General features: G+C 57.0%; 4 protein-coding genes across 4 annotated transcripts; 2 read left to right on the top strand and 2 right to left on the bottom strand.

Annotated features, from left to right (window-relative positions):
• Positions 1-2,025: 2,025 nt before the first annotated feature.
• Positions 2,026-3,348, top strand: CMQ_3610 (pig-p domain containing protein; the record flags this gene model as incomplete). Its single annotated transcript, XM_014319548.1, has 1 exon — positions 2,026-3,348. One exon carries the CDS (start codon positions 2,026-2,028, stop codon positions 3,346-3,348), a length of 1,323 nt encoding a protein of 440 aa, XP_014175023.1.
• Positions 3,349-3,770: 422 nt separating this feature from the next.
• Positions 3,771-5,322, top strand: CMQ_4043 (chromatin remodeling and histone acetyltransferase complexes subunit; the record flags this gene model as incomplete). The annotated part of the gene is made up of 2 exons (XM_014319981.1): positions 3,771-3,831; positions 3,890-5,322. 2 exons carry the CDS (start codon positions 3,771-3,773, stop codon positions 5,320-5,322), a joined length of 1,494 nt encoding a protein of 497 aa, XP_014175456.1.
• Positions 5,323-7,705: 2,383 nt separating this feature from the next.
• On the bottom strand, positions 7,706-9,739 carry CMQ_3522 (srf-type transcription factor; the record flags this gene model as incomplete). Its single annotated transcript, XM_014319460.1, has 2 exons — positions 7,706-9,617; positions 9,684-9,739. 2 exons carry the CDS (start codon positions 9,737-9,739, stop codon positions 7,706-7,708), a joined length of 1,968 nt encoding a protein of 655 aa, XP_014174935.1.
• Positions 9,740-12,814: 3,075 nt separating this feature from the next.
• On the bottom strand, positions 12,815-16,394 carry CMQ_3620 (transcription factor tfiid complex; the record flags this gene model as incomplete). The annotated part of the gene is made up of 4 exons (XM_014319558.1): positions 12,815-12,917; positions 12,980-13,171; positions 13,240-13,296; positions 13,366-16,394. The coding sequence occupies 4 exons, from the start codon at positions 16,392-16,394 to the stop codon at positions 12,815-12,817; spliced, it is 3,381 nt and encodes a 1,126-aa protein (XP_014175033.1).
• Positions 16,395-17,431: the final 1,037 nt, after the last annotated feature.

Genomic DNA, 17,431 nt, shown 5'->3' with positions numbered 1-17,431 from the left:
CCCCGCTAGAAGTGTGGCATGGGCGTGAAGTCCTCTGCCCACCGTACGAATAATAATGAGACTCGTTATACCATGTTTTGGTTGTTGGGCGAGCAATGGCAAAAGAAACAGAGACAAATCCCAGGCCCGGGTCTGCCTTCCGCCAATGCGACCCAGACTGAGCCCCTTGTACTCCGTACACAGTAGGAAACGCTGGTCGTGGAGACAATTGCAAGGGGGGGCTAGAAGGAAAATAGGGAGAGCGAATGGCGGTTGGTGGGCCACGCCTGATTGAGCTAGTCCGGGTCTCTGCCGTTTGGGCGTTCAGGCGGCTGGACCTGTCCGCGTGCGTGCCAATGCCATCGCCAGGGCGCTTGCAGACGGGCAAAAATGGCCGACCTAGGCAGCTGGGCCAGCGCGAGTTGATTTGCAGGAGACTGCCCATCACAGCTGAAACATGGCCGTATTTTCAAGGATCGCTGGCCGTTGTGGATTTCGTCTGAAGTCGGAGGGATGAGGAAATCCGCGGCAAGCAGATGGGAAGATGAAAGATGGCAAAGATGGCAGAGATGGCAGATGGCAGATGGGAGATGGGAGACGGGGGAAATGGGGGCTTCTGACAGGCTGCATTGCTGCGCCAGGCGCTGCCGGCCTTGTTCGCAAGAACACTCGTATTTCGGCCCTGGCCGGCATGCAAAGCTACAGTGGGCAGGTTAATTATATCATGTCTGTTACCGCAACTTCTTAATTTGGCACAGCGTTCCTGGCCGCAAAGATAGATACGCTTACTCCATAGACGACAGGGGACCAAGGCCCTTTCTGTCTCACGTTCTTCGCTTCTGGTGTTGGAATGCGACCATTGCGAGACGCTTCTAAAAGTTTAGCTCACCTAATTCCCTCTTCTTTTTCGAGCAAATGGTCCTGCTCGGCCTTCCCAACAGCGGTTACGCCAGGCTGCCACGTCTGCCCTGTACCAGTAACTTTTGGTCGAAACAGACGATCGCTTGTAATTTGCATAGTATGTATACATAGTACTGCTGGCTCACACCCTCCATTATCTCACCCACACCCTCCTTCCTGTGGCGAGGCCGAACCAACCTGGTTGGCTTCCGGCAGGCCTGAGCCGTACCACGAAAATGTCTAGTGATACCACTTTCCTTCTTCTACAGCCGGCTCACCCGCTTCGCCACCCTCCTCTTCATGCGGTCAGTGTACTGGGCACGTGACTTTGCGAACATCTTACGCCAGCAAGCAAGGATACAACGTCACAAATGCCCACGTACACAGTATCTTACGTCCGGTGTTCCCGCAGTCCGAGGAGATGGGCTCGAAAGGCTTGACTCCGTGCTGCGTGCCAACGGCGTAGGAGAAGAAGGAAGAATGAGAGTCAAAATGGTGCCGCCCGTGCTGGATAGGTGAAACCTTGCCTGCACACAGTACTGCTCAACGTCTATTACGCGTATTTCTTTTTCCAGCTGGCCCTCGTTTTGTTTCACCTAGCCAGCTGGGCAGCTCCCGGTCAACTAGGAGACGCTGAGCATACACAGTACCGGCACCAATCTCTCTGATGGATCCGCGGCTAATTGCGGCAGCACGGCCTTGTGCTAGCAAGGCCTTCCATCCACCTGCTGCAAAATTTTACAGACGTCTGCTGTGCGCTTGTAAACGGAGGGAATTGCTGCAGGAGATCCTGTTATCTTGAGGGAGGCATAGTTGCGAATGGCGGACCTGTCTCAGTCCATCCAAAACAAGGGACCGCCGAGATCGCCCAGGATTGTCTTGAAGAGGCAAAAGAAAAGCTGAGATAAGCCGCATTTTCGTATCTGAGTAATATACGGAGTACGGAGTACATGCATACGACGTAGATGAGCCTAGACAGACCCACAATATGATGACTAATCAGAGTCAGACAGCAACGGGCGGAATATACGTCGGCCCGTATATGTGTGATGCTTAGATGGTGAGCTCTGGTCAATCAGCGAGCCGCGCTGGACGAACAGCGAAGAAGCGCCGCACCGAGCAGAGCACCGGCCGCATCTTGCTGCGATGCTGTGGCCGACGATGGCGGCGAGCTCAGAAGACGACGGTAAGCGGGCGATGGAGTCCGCTGTCGGGACCGAGGGCGACTACGGCGAGACGTACGACGGAGGCGAGCTGGACAATGCGTACGACGAAGAAGAGTACAACGATGACGCCTACAACATATACGGGGCGCTCGACGGCACAGGAGCTGAGGGCGGTGGTAGCGAAGACGGCGAGGACAGCGAGGACAGCGGCGACGTGATCAGCGGGAATAGTGATGAGGACGAAGACGGAGACGGAGACGGAGACGAAGACGAAGATGAAGACGAAAACGAAGATGAAGACGACGAGACGGACGGCCTCGATGGCGACTACAGCAACAGACGGCAGCAGCGTCGGCAGCGGTCGATGCGGATGAGCAGGCCACCGGTACCGCAGCACAACTTTGCGCCACCGTTCTACGGACGACCGCCGACACCATTGCCACCATCGCCATCGCTGACATCGCTGTTGCGGCCGTCACGGCCGACGACGCCAGACGCGACGGACGACGAGCTGGAGCCGGTGCCGCGGGCTGCACCGCAGGTGCCGACGTACGAGTACTACGGGTTTGTGCTGTACCTCTTTTCCAGCATGACGTTCCTGATGTACCTGTTGTGGAGCTACCTGCCGAGTCCGTTTCTGCACGGGCTGGGCATCTACTACTACCCGAACCGGTGGTGGAGCCTAGCGATCCCGAGCTTCCTAGCCATGAGCCTAGCGTACACGTACGTGGCACTGGCCAGCTACAACACGGAGATCCTGACGCTGCCGCTGAGTAGCATCGAGACGATAGTCGATGGGGCCGCCAAGATGGCCGCCGTCGATGACAGCGGACGCGTCGTCGTCATTGGCGGGCCCGACGGCCGACGGCTGCAACCCAAGGGTGTTGGTGTTGCTGGTAGGGGTGAGACCAGTCGTCGAGCAGTCGGAGACGTCGCTGCCTCGTCAACGCAGCCAACAGCCTTCCACTATCGCCAGCCGTCGTCGCCATCGCCACCACCCGGAGGGCTGGCCGGCTGGCAAGATCGCCAGGCCGGGGCCAGCGGCAGCAACAGCAGCACGCGTCACAGCAAGAACAAAGCGAAGACGGGACGACGAGACGGCGGAGACAAGCACGGAGAGAGGCGGAACGGCCTGATGATGGGCAGTGGCCGACAGGCGTGGAAACGGCACCAGTCCGACAGCCACAAAGCCCAAGGCGCGGGAAAGCCCTGTAGACCGGACTGGAACAGCCTCTGGAGCGAGGGGACGGACGCGGTCATGGACATCCCGCTGGCGGGCGTCTGCGAGGTGCTGTATGCATAGTTTAGATGGCCGGCTGCAAAAACACAAGAATAAAAGAAATTCGTACTCCTTACTTGTTGCCTCCCTCTCTTTCCTTTTTGGGCCGTTGTCGAAATAGTGGACGAGCTCGGGAATTTTGTCGGCCCGGGCGCCTGATTTTAGTCGTCAGCGCAGCGCAGCCCCTCTGCAAAGCCAGCCATCGTTGAGGTTCAGCTTCGACGACGAAAGGGCGAAAAGCGACAAAGCGACAAAGCACGTGAAAAAGAGGACAAAGGCAGGGACAGCGTTGCGCCAATCGAAAGGCCAAGAAGACGCAATCGACAGCAAAACGAGGCATTGACGTCGCAATTGCAGACGCGTCTGGATTCTAGATTCCAATTTCCGGTCGCGACAGAAAGGATCGAGCTCGAGGAGCTCACGCTGACACGGTGCCGCTGGCGACAATGGCACAGGCACAGCAGCCATTGACGTCGGCCACGCAGCCGGCGGATGTGTACGGAGGAGGTGAGGAGAGGAAAGAGTAAAGAGAGAAAAAAACAAAGAGTGAGGCTGACGTGAGCAGATGAGGTGTCTGCGCTGGTGCTGGACCCGGGCTACTGCCACACGCGTGGCGGGTTTGCGGGCGAGGACGTGCCCAAGGCAGTAGTCCCATCGTTCTACGCGCACTACGCGGCCAAGGGGCCGGTGGGTGGACGCGACCTGTTTGGCGACGAGGTGCTGATCCCGCGGGCGGAGCTGGAGATCCGCAACTACATGAACCGCGACAGCGTGGTAGAGGACTGGGACGCGGCGATCCAGCTGTGGGAGCACGTGCTGGTGCGGCGGCTGCAGCCGACGCGGCTGTCGTCGCTGACGCGGGCCGCCGGGACAACGAGCAAGAACGTCCACAACAACAGCGGAAGCGGGACAGACGACATGGACGTGGACCTGGAAGCGGGTGAGGTGCAGGAGAAGCCACTGGCGGAGAACCCGCTGCTGATGACGGAGGCGCCGTGGAACAGCGGCAAGGCGCGGGAGCGGGCGATCGAGGTGGCGATGGAGAGCTGGGGCACGCCGGCGTTCTGGCTGAGCCGCACGCCGGTGCTGGCGGCCTTTGCGGCCGGCAAGGCGTCGGCCCTGGTGGTCGACGTTGGCGGTGCCGGCACGAGCGTCACGGCTGTGCACGACGGCATGGTGCTGCGGCGGTCGATACAGCGGTCGCCGGCCGGCGGCCTCTATCTCTCGGGGCAGATCCGCGAGATGTGGAAGACGGGTATCGAGCCGGCCGTGCCGATTGTGCCGGGCTTTCTGGTCGAGAGCAAGACGGCCGTCGACGCCGGCGCGCCCGCTCAGGCTCGTCTGCGCAGCTTTCCCTTTGCCATTCAGCAGTCCTTCCGCGCATACGAGGAGGGGCGCCTGCTGACCGAGTTCAAGGAATCCGTCGTCGAGGTCTGGCGAGGTCCCGGTCGCTTTGGCTCGCCCGGCAACGAGGACTTTGCCCGCTCGCAGCCCGGCCGCGTCTTCGAGATGCCCGACGGGTCCAACCAGATGTGGCGAGAGCAGCGCTACCGCGTCGCCGAGGGCATGTGGGACGAGCAGGCCGGCTATGTCGGGGCCGCTCCCGAAGAGACAGCGGCCGCTGAAGATGATTTGTCAGCATTGTCAGCATCTGTCTATGGGCCGCTGACTAAGGCACAGACCATCCCCGAGCTCGTGCGTGCGGCTGTCGGCAGCGTGGACGCGGACCTGCGGCCGTTGCTGCTCGGCAACGTCGTCGTCACCGGCAGCACCAGCCTGCTGACTGGCTTCAACGATCGGCTCAACAGCGAGCTGACGGCCATCTGGCCGGGCGTCAAGATTAAGATCCACGCGGCCGGCCTGACCAGCGAGCGGCGCTTCGGCGCTTGGATCGGCGGCAGCATTCTCGCCAGTCTCGGCACCTTCCACCAGATGTGGATCTCGCGGGCCGAGTATGAGGAGAACGGTGCGGCCATTGTGGAGAAGCGGTGCAAGTAGTCTTGGAGACGGAGACGGAACATTGTGTATTTTTGTCGCCGGGAAAAGGCGTTTATTGTTAAGGAAAGAGTACAATTATTCTCTACGTCTGTCTATCGTCTTTGTGTAGTCATCGATCCCCTTTGCATGTCCACTTATGTCTGCATGCCCTTTTCCATATCCTTTTCTTTCATCTCCTCCCTCTCCTCTTCTCTCTCTGCCTACCACCCTGTCCACCTCTCCCACACGTCCACAATCTCCGTCGGCTCTGTCCGGCTGCTGTCCACAACCAGAAAGTGTCCGTACATGGCTGCCGTGATGCACGCGTGGTTTGGCCAGATGCGCACCCGTTGTCCGAGCGCCGGCGTGATAGCTGCCTCCGGAGCTCCGGCCCACGTCAGGATGCCGTGTTCCTGCGAGATGCGCGCGACCTGCCACCAGCCCGCGACGTCGGGCGCTGGCAGCCGTGGAAACTCGACGCCGGGCACAGCGACGCGGGGATCCGCCACGACGGCCGGCCAGGGCGCCACAACCCCAAAGGCATCCGCATAGACGGGCGCATCGCCATGGGCGTCGGTGCGCTTGACAGACTCGCGGCCGAGCGCGAGACAGCCGGCATTGATAAGCACCTCGTCCATGCTGTCGGCACTGTTGCCATCGCCGCCTCGCTTCGGATACAACGACGCCACGTCGGCCAGCACAGTCATGGCCAGATCGGCCAGCTCGTCCACAGCCCCGGCGCCGGCCCAGCTGTGCGTGGCCAGCTGCTGCAGATCGCGTGTCGGATAGACGCCGGCATGGGCCTCCAGCCGGAGACCGTCGTGCTGCAGTCGGTCCAACGCCGTCCGCAGCTCGGCCGCCTGGCCACGGTCCTGCTCTGTGCCGCCGCTGTCAGGCGCTTGAAACGCCCCCCCGCCCAGACCCGGGTGCTGCAGCGTCGCCACGGTCGGAGATGCGCCCACCGACAGCGTCAGCGGCGGCACCGCCAGCGAGAGCGTCGCCGCCACCGCTCCGACCTCGCCGGCTGCCGTGGCCAGCGCACCAAACTCAGCCACCAGCTGACGCATCGAGGCCCACGGCTGGCGCGCATCGTACGAGTGGCCCGCATGACAGTAGAGCCCGTGGAAGACAATGCTGCCACCGCTCGACTCGTGCTCCGCCAGGAGACTCTGCAACAGAGCCGTGCAGCTCGCTGATCCCGGAACCACACCCGCTCGCGATGACCCCATGTCAATCTTGACAAACACCTGCACCGCCGCCACGCCCGCCGCGTCTGCCAGCTGCCGCACCGCTGCCAGCTGCCCCGCGTTGTCCATGATCACCGACACGCTGCCCGCTCCCAGCGCCCGTCCAATGGCTGCCAGCCGCTCCACCACTGAACTGTACAGCGGAAATCCGTATAGCACGTTCACACGCCGCCCTGCCGCCTGGTACTCGCGCATCAGCGGCAGCACACGCTCCGCCTCCAGCAGCGTCGACACCACTATCTGCACTGGCCCCGTATCGCCCACCTGCAGCCGTGTCAGCTCTGTCGTCTTGTGCGTCTTCACGTGGGCCCGCCAGCCAAGTCCCAACGCCGCGCACGATTGCAACATGTGCTCGCAGTTGCGTGCCACCGCTGCCCGGTCCAGCACCACCGACGGCGTCGGCACCGCCGCGTCCTCTAGATGCTTTCCGATCAGCCTTCGTGGATCCATCATGTCGTGTCTGGTTGCTGAAGTCTGCTTTGCTGTCGCCGAGCTCCGTCTCCTGGGTGCCGTCCTCCTGCTCCTATTAATACACGCCTGCTAAGCACGATAGAGGGGTAGCGTACGATAGGCCCATCTGGGCTCGATAGGAACTCCGTTTTCCGTCTTGCTTTCGCCGCTTTTTGCCGTTGTTTCAACCTTTTCACCTTTGTATGTCGCTGAAAGTGCAATCACTTCACTCGCCAATAAGTATGCCCGTCGACTCCCAAATAGGAAACAATGCTGCTCTTAATCGGGCATCTGCAACCTGCACTCTGCCCTCACGTGCCTGCCCTTCTGGGCAGTTTCTGCAGTTGTCGGAACCAGATTGTTATTACAGTAACTACTGCCTAAAGCGCCGCTTAAGCGCCACATACAAGCCTAAGAAACAGAATTACAAACGCCTTCGTCGCGCGCCAACATGTAGCCGTAGATATCCAAGAACAAATCCTAGAAAAAAAACCCAGCCAGGTTGGGGCTCCATAAAGAAGTAAAGCCAGACAGCCCACGAATGTAGAAAGGATGTAGTTGGGTATTGAAAAGACGGTATGGTATCTTTGAAGAAGAGAAGAACACGACGGGGAAGAGAGAAATGAGAATGGGAAAGAAAGTAAATCGGAAGACAAAAAAAAATGGTAAAACGATGGTGAAGGCTCAGCGATAATGCTCATAGCAGACTACGAGTCGACCTTGACTCTCTTGGCCTCGTTGTGCTCCAGAGAGTCAGACGACGGTGCATTCGCCCCGATTTCCGGGCTCTTTCTCTTGTTGATCGCCGGAACATGGTCGTCTCGAAGGAAGCTCGGCCCTGTTCCCACGACCGGCGTCGCAAAGTTCAGTGGGCTGGGTAGGGTCGCGCTGTCGCCGTTTCGCCCAAAGCCCCAGTCCGGATAGAAGCTGTTTGGGCTCGGAAGAAGCTCGTTGTTGAGGAACCGGGACGGAAGCGCCGATCCTGGCGTGTCCACATGCAACCCCCCATTGTTGCCCTGGTGAGGAGGCGGCCGAGCAAACGGGTTCGGTGGTCCCGTAGCCCCGGCTGACAGGAGAGACGACGCCGATGGCGACGGCGGTGGGAGCACCATCCCTCCATGGGCATGGTCGCCGTTGCGTCGACTCCCGGATGGCCCCGTGTCGCTTCCGTTGCGCGGCGACGATGCCGATCCTCCCGTGCCTGTCCCACCACTGTCCTCCGATCCGTCCGGAGGGATCTCAACCCGCAACCGAGGCCGCAACGGGCCTGACCGGAGGCTGTTCTGTCGTGACGGCGGCGTAAAGACAGTTTCTGGCACCGATGAGACCGATCCCCGTCCCTTTGGCTGTGGCAGCTGCCCCGAGCTGCCGTCCACGTTCTTCGCCGTCTGTGCCGCTGCCTTGTTTCCCCGGCTTGCATTGCCCGAGTCAACAGACTCGTTGCCGCCCATCTTCTTGCTGGGAGGTGATTCCAGCTGAGGCTCCGTCTTGACCGAGTCGCTGTGGAACGCGGCCAGGTGCTGCGACAATATCGATCGGCTCTCGTCAATGGGCGTGAATATGCTGTACTGCTTACGCTGTGGCAGCTTCTTCACCTCCGGCCAATCCGATGCAGCATCCGACTTCACGTCCACTGGCGTTGGTGGCTGGGGCTCCTGAATCTGCGGTTGTGGCTGCGACTGCGGCTGCTGGAACTCAGGCGGACTCTGGGACGGATGCTGCACCTGCGCTTGCCCTTGATTTTGCGGTGGTGGTGGCAGCGATTGTGACGGCCGAGGCGACGCCCGAGGGGGCGGATGGGGCAGCCGCTGCGAGTGCGCTTGCGGTGGAGAGACCGAGTGTCTCTGCGGTGGCAGGGGCGGTGGTGGCAGAGACGATCCTGGCGCTTGCGTGACCTGAGGGAAGCTGGGCGGAAGAGAAGATGGCCGGTCGTCCACGTACGATTGCATGTGTGGATGAGAAGGCGGCCCGTGGTTCTGCTGCTGGGGCGCGTATGGATACGACGGTCCGACCTGCTGCATGTTGGGCTGCGGCGCATTCTGCTGCGCCTGCGGGTTGTAGATGGACGGGTGCGGCATGTAGGCATATCCGTTGGCCGAATGTCCTGGAGGCGGGCCCTGAGAAGCCTGCAGCCCGTTCTGCGACACCCGGTGTACGTCGTTGCGGGAGCCCGGCCGGGAGATTCCCTGCGGCGGTTGCGGCGTGTGGCCGCGCTGCATCGCCTGTGTTGCCGACGCGTGGGACGCAAAGGTGACCCCGTTCGGGATCGGTGGTGAGGCCGATGGCGTGTGGTGGCGGAGGTGGGCAAACTGCTGCGGCTGGCCTGGGTAGTGCTGCGCCATCATGTGCGGATCCATCCCATCCGGCTGCATCGGTGGGGAGCCGTCGACCTCGTCGTCCGAGCCGTCGTCCGCGCCACCGTTGAAGTCCGAGGGACCCTTGTGCTCGTTCGGTCCACCGTGGTATGTGTACCGTGCGATCAGATCGCGCATGTCGCCGGACGAGTACTCGTACAGCTTCTTGTTGCTGCCAAAGATGAACACGGCGACATCGACGGAGCAGAGCACTGACAGCTCATGGGCCTTCTTAAACAGACCACCCTTGCGCTTCAGGAACGTGCTGTAGCGTGTCAGCATGAGCATGCAACCCGCCAACTTCCTGCAGGCCCAGGACAGGCAAACTTACACGGAGCGGTTCCGATCATCCTTGATCGCCTTGATCTCGATCTTTCTCCGGCCCATAGTGAGAGACTGGAGTTTAGACTGGGCGCGACTGCTCTCGCAGTGATGGAAGCGAGTCTGACGCAAAATTCGAGTCCGTCGCACGGAGGCTGCTGGGATCGGCTGGCGCTGGTGCCAGATTGCTGGGACAAGGGGACTTGCGAATGGGGAGCAAGATCGGAGCGTTGTATTTTTTTGGTTCGCTCAGCCAGGCGTGGTGCTTGGGTTTCTTTTTTTAGGTCGCGAAGAACGAGAACTGCCCAGATGGGCGCGGGGGGGGGGGGGGAAGGGAAGGAAGACAAAAACGGAGGAACAATACAGAGCACACGTCCGAGTAATAAAACACACAAAATGACCCGATGGCGATGTGAAACACTAGAGTGGTACGGAAGACGCGACGCAGCGACAGGCTTGGTCGGGACGAGAGCCAACTGCAGAGTGGGGAGCGAGGAGATGAAAAGGGAGGGTTTAAGAGAAAAGGGGAGGCGATGAGACGATATTTGGCTTAGGACAAATAATAAGGAGCCTTTTAGGTGGGTTTGCCTTTGGTGTGGGCGAGCGACGAAGAAGGAAGAAAAACGACGTCAGGGCAGAAAACCCGGGCGCAAACGTGCGTTTGTCCTTCTGCTGCGTCGACGTTGGCGGGGATGATCCCTTGCTTATCGACGCCTTCTGCAGTCCTGTCCTGTCTGCTTCTGCTCTGCCGTCTCGGTCTCCTCTCGTGCAGCGGACTTTCAGCCCAGCAGGTGTGCGACCGGGAATCTGCGCGCAGCGACCATGTAAAGTCTCAATGTGCGCGCCGTTGATCGATCAAGCCCGGATGGCTGTCGTGCAGCGCGATGGGGCTGAAAGGCAAAAGGTCCTAAAAATAACTTTTGGCGTCCTAGCTGGCGATGAAGAACGAACGAGAAGACAACGGTGGGAGGTGGACGGAAAAGGTGAGAGGAGCGAGGAGCGAACGAAAGAAATGGGAGCCGATTGGCGCACAGGCGTGCTAGCAGCCCGGGCGAGGAAGGAAAGAACAATTGGATGGTGTCGCTCCTTAGCCGCCGGCTGCTCCTGCTGCTTGCGGGGGGACATTTAGATACGAGCGAGGGAGTATTACAGAATTGCTCCGTACTCCGTACAGACAGAAGTAAGATACTCGGGTGGGGCGCGAGCAGGGCTGTGCAGGCGTGCAGGCGTGCAGGCGGCAGCTACGGCGTACTTGTAACTACGACTCTGAATTATTCAATCGTCCACACGTGGAATTCTGCCCTCCACTTTTTTCTTCCTTTCCACACTTACCATCAACCACACCGAGCGGGTCAGTCGATCAGCAAGGGCACCGAGATATGAAGACCGGCCGTGCTCGTACTCGTACGAGACCACATCGTATAGGGATTAGCTGCCGGCTGCTATGCAACCAAAGCACATCATACACTTCCACCGAGCCTGTCTCCGAGCCGAGTGCATGTATCCTCTCTTGGCCATCTACAGCCGACTTCGCGCGCACCAGAGCAAGGGCCGGACTGCCGTATAAAACTGCAGTGTACGGAGTAAGATACGTCTTATTACGCCGTTCCTATCGTTAGATGCAAAGGTGGGCAATTAACAATGGTCTGTGCGCCAACCCTATTCCACGCCGTAAACTGTGGCGTTGATGAGCGTAGTCCAGAACTGCGATAGGCATTCCAGTATGACATAGTGTCACTTATGGGCGCGGATAAGTGGCTCGGTTCTGACAATGGGCAACTAGGGGTGGGATCTATCACACATTCGCCCCTCCTTAGTTTACCGGTCTCGATACTGCCGCAGCCTTAAGGGCAGCGCTATTTTCCATTGGCCGTTCTGGGAGCGTTTTACCATGTTGTAGGGCTGTGTTATGGCATCTTGTCATGCTGTAGTCAAGTAACAATGATCCCTAGACACAAACTCCAATTGGGCCGACCTTACGTGCAGTCACCATACTGGTCCAATGGAAAGAATAAGCTGGACGATTACACCTCGCTGATTGGCTGCTTGAGGCTTTGCTGTACTTTGTGGCTGATGGAGATCAAATATGCATGCATTACTCCGTACTGTGCCAAGCCATATTCAGTATGGAGCGTCTCATTTGCCATCTTGTCGGTTCCGGCCCGAGACACAAAAAGCCGGCACAACCTATCGATGTTTAGCCCTGTACATTCTTCTCTCTTCTCTTCGTGACCTTTGCAATGGATTCAGCATTTTCGCTAAACCGAGCAGCCTGCAAACGAAATTCCCCCGGACATAAGGAATGAGGCATCCAATGATGGGGACACAGGAACAGCGACGTCTAATTGCCGATACCCTTCCCGTACTACGACGTATATAGAGCCGTACTAAAAAAGTTCTAAAAATAGAAGTGAAGCGCAGCCGAAGCGGTCCGCCTGCCCACAGTACGGCATAACAGGTTGGCCAATCATATCTTGGAGACGCACTTATCAGCGTGCAGGCAATGTGCCGCCTGGAAGGGTTATTGGGTGCATTTTCTGACGATGTGCCAGGTAAGATACGTATGGAGACGGCATAACGCTTATATTAGTAAGCCCAGTGAACAGCGTTGCAGGTCCTGAAATATGGGGACATTACTTTGCAGGACGTAAGATACGCGGGATGAGGCTCCTCTAGAACAAAGACCAGTATCTTAATAATAGTGTAGATGGTAGACGTCTTACAATAACAACGTCTTTGTTGTTATTGTATCGAAGCTGCAGACAGAAACAGAAAGCAAGCGAAGTCAGCACATAACAGCAGAGTCAGAGCATACGTGCCCATCTGCACTTCTCCCATTTTCCCTCCAGTGTTGCAGTGAGTCCATCCAACAGTAACAAAATCATAACATAAAAACATAAACATGGCACCACACTGCCAGGCTCCCAATTCCTATGCTGCAAAACAACGCCTCCGTGACTAAATTTTTGTTCGTCACAAGTGAAAAGACCTTCCAAACCCACCGAGTCCTTGTTCGCCCGATTGGCACTGTGCCAACATAACAGATAATAACGTAAATCAAGAAATAATGATTAAAGGGGGAAACTGGCCAATAGCGGCCAATACCAGCCAAAGTCCGGCTGTCTTCATCAAATCACAGGCTTAAGCAGGACCACTCATCCCGTCTGGTGCGTTATAAACGCCAAACGCTCCCTCTTCTGCGCCTTTTTCGGCCTTCCATGTCCCGTTGAGCATTGGACAAAGCCTAGGCTTTCGTTAGTCGAGCTGGCCAGAAGATGGGTAGCTGAAAAAGGGGGGTGCACGTACTTTTTGTTTGTCTTGATATGGCCCTGCAGTCCGCAATTAGCACACTTTCGGGTCGTAGTGCCTCCACGCTCAACCGACGGGGCTGGCGAGTCGGGGTCCCCATCGTGGATCTGTTGTTGTAGAGCCTTTTGCTTTTCCCGAGCATGCCGGCGCTCCTTGTTCCGGTGTAGACGAGCTTCCTCGGTCTCGAGTCTGTAAACAGAAAATGACATGTCAGTCCTCGCTTCTTGATTATGCACAGATTGGTGTCAATCACATACCGTTGCATCAGGACACGGTCGTAATCAACGTTACCGGTAGGTTTTACCGAGTAGGGACTGCCAGTTTGTTAGCTATTGCCTACAAAAGAAATAGAGGGGAGGGGTCCAAGGACGTTGGCCACATACTCAATCTTTTCCATGTCAATTGAAGCCCGCTGTCTCATGTATTGAGAGATGACGCCCGGGTCATGAACAATCTCCGTCTTGGAGTACGTTTGGCCCGTCTTTTCATCCCGGTACATTCGCGTGATGCGCAGCTTTCTCTTTTCAGGGGCGTTTGACATGCTGGGCCGACTCATCTGGCTCACCCCATCATCGTGGTGATGAGGTGCCGGCGTAGCAACAGGCTCCTTGGCCGGAATGAACCGGTCGTCTTCGTCGTCCTGTGGCTGGACATCCTCATCGTCATGTGGTGTCTCGTCTTCCAGCGTGGTCTGCTGAGATGTCCAGATCTTGCGGATGGCCTCATTGTAAAGAGCGTCCTGCTTCTTTACGTTGTACATGTGTCCATTGTTGGCCTTTCGCTCGCGCTCCATAGCGTCAGCAGATGTAGCCGCAGGACCCTGTATGGCCCCCATAAACCCTCCCTTCATGGATGTCCGGATGAAACTGAAGCCGAGGCCCTTTCCTGTTGGATCACCCGCGCCATGTAGCTGAAGCATAGCCTTTCCTGCGCAGGCGTCGATAAATGACTTTGTGGTCTTCCATGGTACCATGCTCATAGCCATGTTTTCCTTGTCATTCTCATCGTCGATGTCATCGAGCGCAGCGTTGTCGTCGAGCTGGTACCCGTTTTGTGCCAGCTCGTTCTGGCCTACTTGCATTGCATCGTGTAGACAAACATCGTCTGGCTTGATCATACTGTTAATTGTCGCCAGATCCATCAGCGTGTCGTTCGGCTTCAGACCCCATGTCTTCGATTCTTTGTCGTAGTGAAGAAACTCTTTGAGCTTCTGCCGGTTCTGAGCGTCATTCGAATCCTTGACATGCGATGTGATATCCGACAACGAGACTGATCCGTTCTTAGAGATCATTCGGTAGGCCACCATCTTCAGCCGATTCTTGCTGAGGGCAGTGACCTTTCTCGAGTGTGGGCCTGGAACCTCGGCAAGGGGGAATGTCTGCCCGACCACGAAGAGATGATCGATCTTACGCAGGTAGTAAGACGTTCCGTCTTGGCTTGTGTGTGTTCGGCCAAACAAGAAATCCGTCGACCGCGCTTTGTGCTTGAAAATGGGCGCGTGAAACATGGGGTTGTGTAAGGTAGGAACCGTCTCGCCGGGGTCGACAGAGCCGAAATTGGAAAACGGCGATTTATCTTCTGGCAAAAGGAATGACAGTTCGCCCAAGTCCGGTTTTGGTGGGCGTTCTTCGTCAACCTTGGACTTGCGCCGGTAGTAGTTGATGATTTTGTTTCCCATGCCAAAATTGGACATGACCGTTGGGATCTCCTCGCAATATTCGAAAAGAACAGCGGTCGAGTTGTCGCCAAGAGTCAGGTCCTTGGACTGTGCAAATATCTCCTGGATCTTCTTAAACTTCCACTCCCGTTTTGCCACCTTGTGCAGCTTGGAAACCCGAACGGAAAAGCCGATACCCTTAGTGACCTTGAGCTGTGGGCGATGATAATCGTGCGGCTCCGGACCATAACGTGTGATGGCGTAGTAAGGCCATAACAGCTTGAGAGCTGGAATGCTGTGCTCAACCTGGATGTTGCTAAGCTGCGCCCGTACACGGTGTTGGTGGTTCTCTTTCAGCTGCTCGTAAGCTTGGTCGTTCGAATAGTTAAACCGGGCCGCCAGACTGCGTCCCAGGCGGCCGTTCGGCAGCCGCTTTTCGCCCGGGGTCGTCGTCTTCACCCGCTTGGCAGCGCGTCCAGCGTCGGCGTCATCCAGAAGCAGCCTGTGGTCAGACATATCCAAATACACGCGCTTGGCAGCTCGCGCTGTGGCTTCTTCAAACGCATCAAAAGACGGCGCTACATAGCGAGCAATAGCAGGCAGGCCACGCTCGACGATAATCTTGCGCTTTTTCACCATCGGCATGGATCCTAGGATTTCGCGTTCCCACTCGTCCTGTTCCTTCTGTTCAGCCACCTTCCCAAGCTTTCGCTTTCCTGGCACAGAACCGGCCGCAGCCTCATCATCTTCTGCCGGGGGTGTCAGAGGCCCCGCGACGTCGTCCCAGTCGGCGCAGATGATGGAGAAATCTTTCAGCTGGAAACCACCGACGGGTGAGTCTTCATCGCCTTCACCGAAGGAGTCAAAGAAGATGTTGCCGTTATCGGCATCTTTGGGCTCAGGTTGGAGCAATGACACGAAACCTTTCGCGGCGGCGTCTTGGATCCGATGTTGCACACTTGCTTGGGCTGTCCCTGGGATGCGAAACAACTTTTCTTGGTCCGCCTCAAACTCAATACTGAGCTTAGCAGGAATGAGGGGCTTCGGCGGCTTCGTTGGTTTCTTCTCGGATAGAAATAGTGGTTTCGGCGCAAGTTGTTCGTTGAAATTGAGGATCTTGCCCTTTTCGAACGAGGGAAAGGCTAGTCTCACCAGGTCGATGAGATTTTCGGCAGCGGGTGGGATATTCGGATCTTGGTTCGTATCGTGTCCGTAGTCTTCGGGGAAGTTGAGAGCACGGTCCCTATCAGTCACAGTAAAAGGATCGTCGGCAGCGACCGGTTCCAAGCCAGTGGTTGTGGTGCTGTCGTTATTGCCATCGCCGCGAAAAGCTTTGTCGACGGCAGCATCATATGCGGCTTCGAGGTCGCTCAGTTCTTTACCCGGTACTGGAGATAGCCGGAAGCCACCATCGTGGGTGGGCGAAAGTTGGTCGCCGAACAAATCATCTGTTTCATTACTCGCACCCGTATCATCGGTCAAGCCAGGCAAGTCTCCAGAGGTGTTATGTGTCGCTTTCTCCTCTTCGGGTAGATCGTCGTCGCTGATGTCTTCGAAGTCTTCGGCATCGTGTGCTTTGCCCTCCTGGCTGAATTTGATGTTCAAAAGATCGGCTGGGAGGCTACCACCCTCAGCACCCTGTTGACTGCCGCTCAGAATCTGCATGATGGCCTCCTCATCTTCATTTGCCCTGCGCTTCCAGTCATCCTCGTTCAACGAGGAAAACTCGCGCTGGCCACTCTCTGGTGCCGACATCTTGGTATCTGATCGCGCGATCGTAGTTTGGCTGTGATGTCCCCCCAGAGAGTCTCTCTCTCCTCCTCCTTTGTTTCTTCTCTCGGGAAATAATAGGACGGCGAATCACGTCATCGCAGGGCACCTAGGTATCGCTTTCTATTCGCACTTCGGTTTCGCACTTCTTGACGTCGATATGCGCCTTGTCGACGGTAGGTTGCAGCCAGGAAGGGGCAGTGAATGGGGCTAAGCGAGTTATAGAATAACAGGGGAGATAAATCTGGGGACCGATGCAGACTCCAAGGGCGGGAGCCAGAAGACTACTATGTGTTGAGATGAAGGGTGTACAAATGTTGAATTTATGAAATGAACTTCGAAATTCCGCAAAGCGCGACTGCCAGCATCAAAAGTGGGGTAAATTCCATGTATTTAATTGGCCAGATTTTATTCAAATTCTGTAGCTATATCACAGGAACTCAAAGCTTAGACTGGTCATGTGATATAAACGTAGTCATTGGTCATAAACAAGCCTACGACGTATAAACTGGCGGTCCGTTGACACGATAAAGACGTACTAATACGGAGAAAGAGACCCGACCTTGTTATTTTTGTTGACAGGTTCCTTTCTAGCACACGAGGTTCCCATAGTGTCTCCACGTTCCGGCCATGCTCCTAGTTTATCTGACGTGGCTGCGGCCCGCTCAAAACGGGCCTACTCGTACTCCATACATATCCTGATGCATCGAGGCCCTGCTCAATATTGTATGTGCATATGCATTGGCGGTGGCGGACGGGGATCTGGCCGAGTCGTTCTGCCCTCGCGCTGGGGCCCTGCTGGTAATGCATGCAATCGAACGCCCCAAACGGGTACGTGGCCTGGGCCCCTTGACCTGGAAACATGCGAGCATGATGCCAAACCTTCTTTCAGAAAGGGGTCTATATTTTGACCCATATTTGCATAAAAGCATATCTGGCACCTATCATCATGTTGTGGGACATAGTGTGGGTTACTTGAAATCACAAATGATTGAAAAGTTTGGATGGTCTTGACAAAAGGC

Source organism: Grosmannia clavigera, assembly GCF_000143105.1.
Source record: "Grosmannia clavigera kw1407 unplaced genomic scaffold GCSC_113, whole genome shotgun sequence".
NCBI lineage: Eukaryota > Fungi > Ascomycota > Sordariomycetes > Ophiostomatales > Ophiostomataceae > Leptographium > Leptographium clavigerum.
Note: the sequence above shows the minus strand (reverse complement) of the source record. Positions and strands in the feature narration are given on the sequence as shown.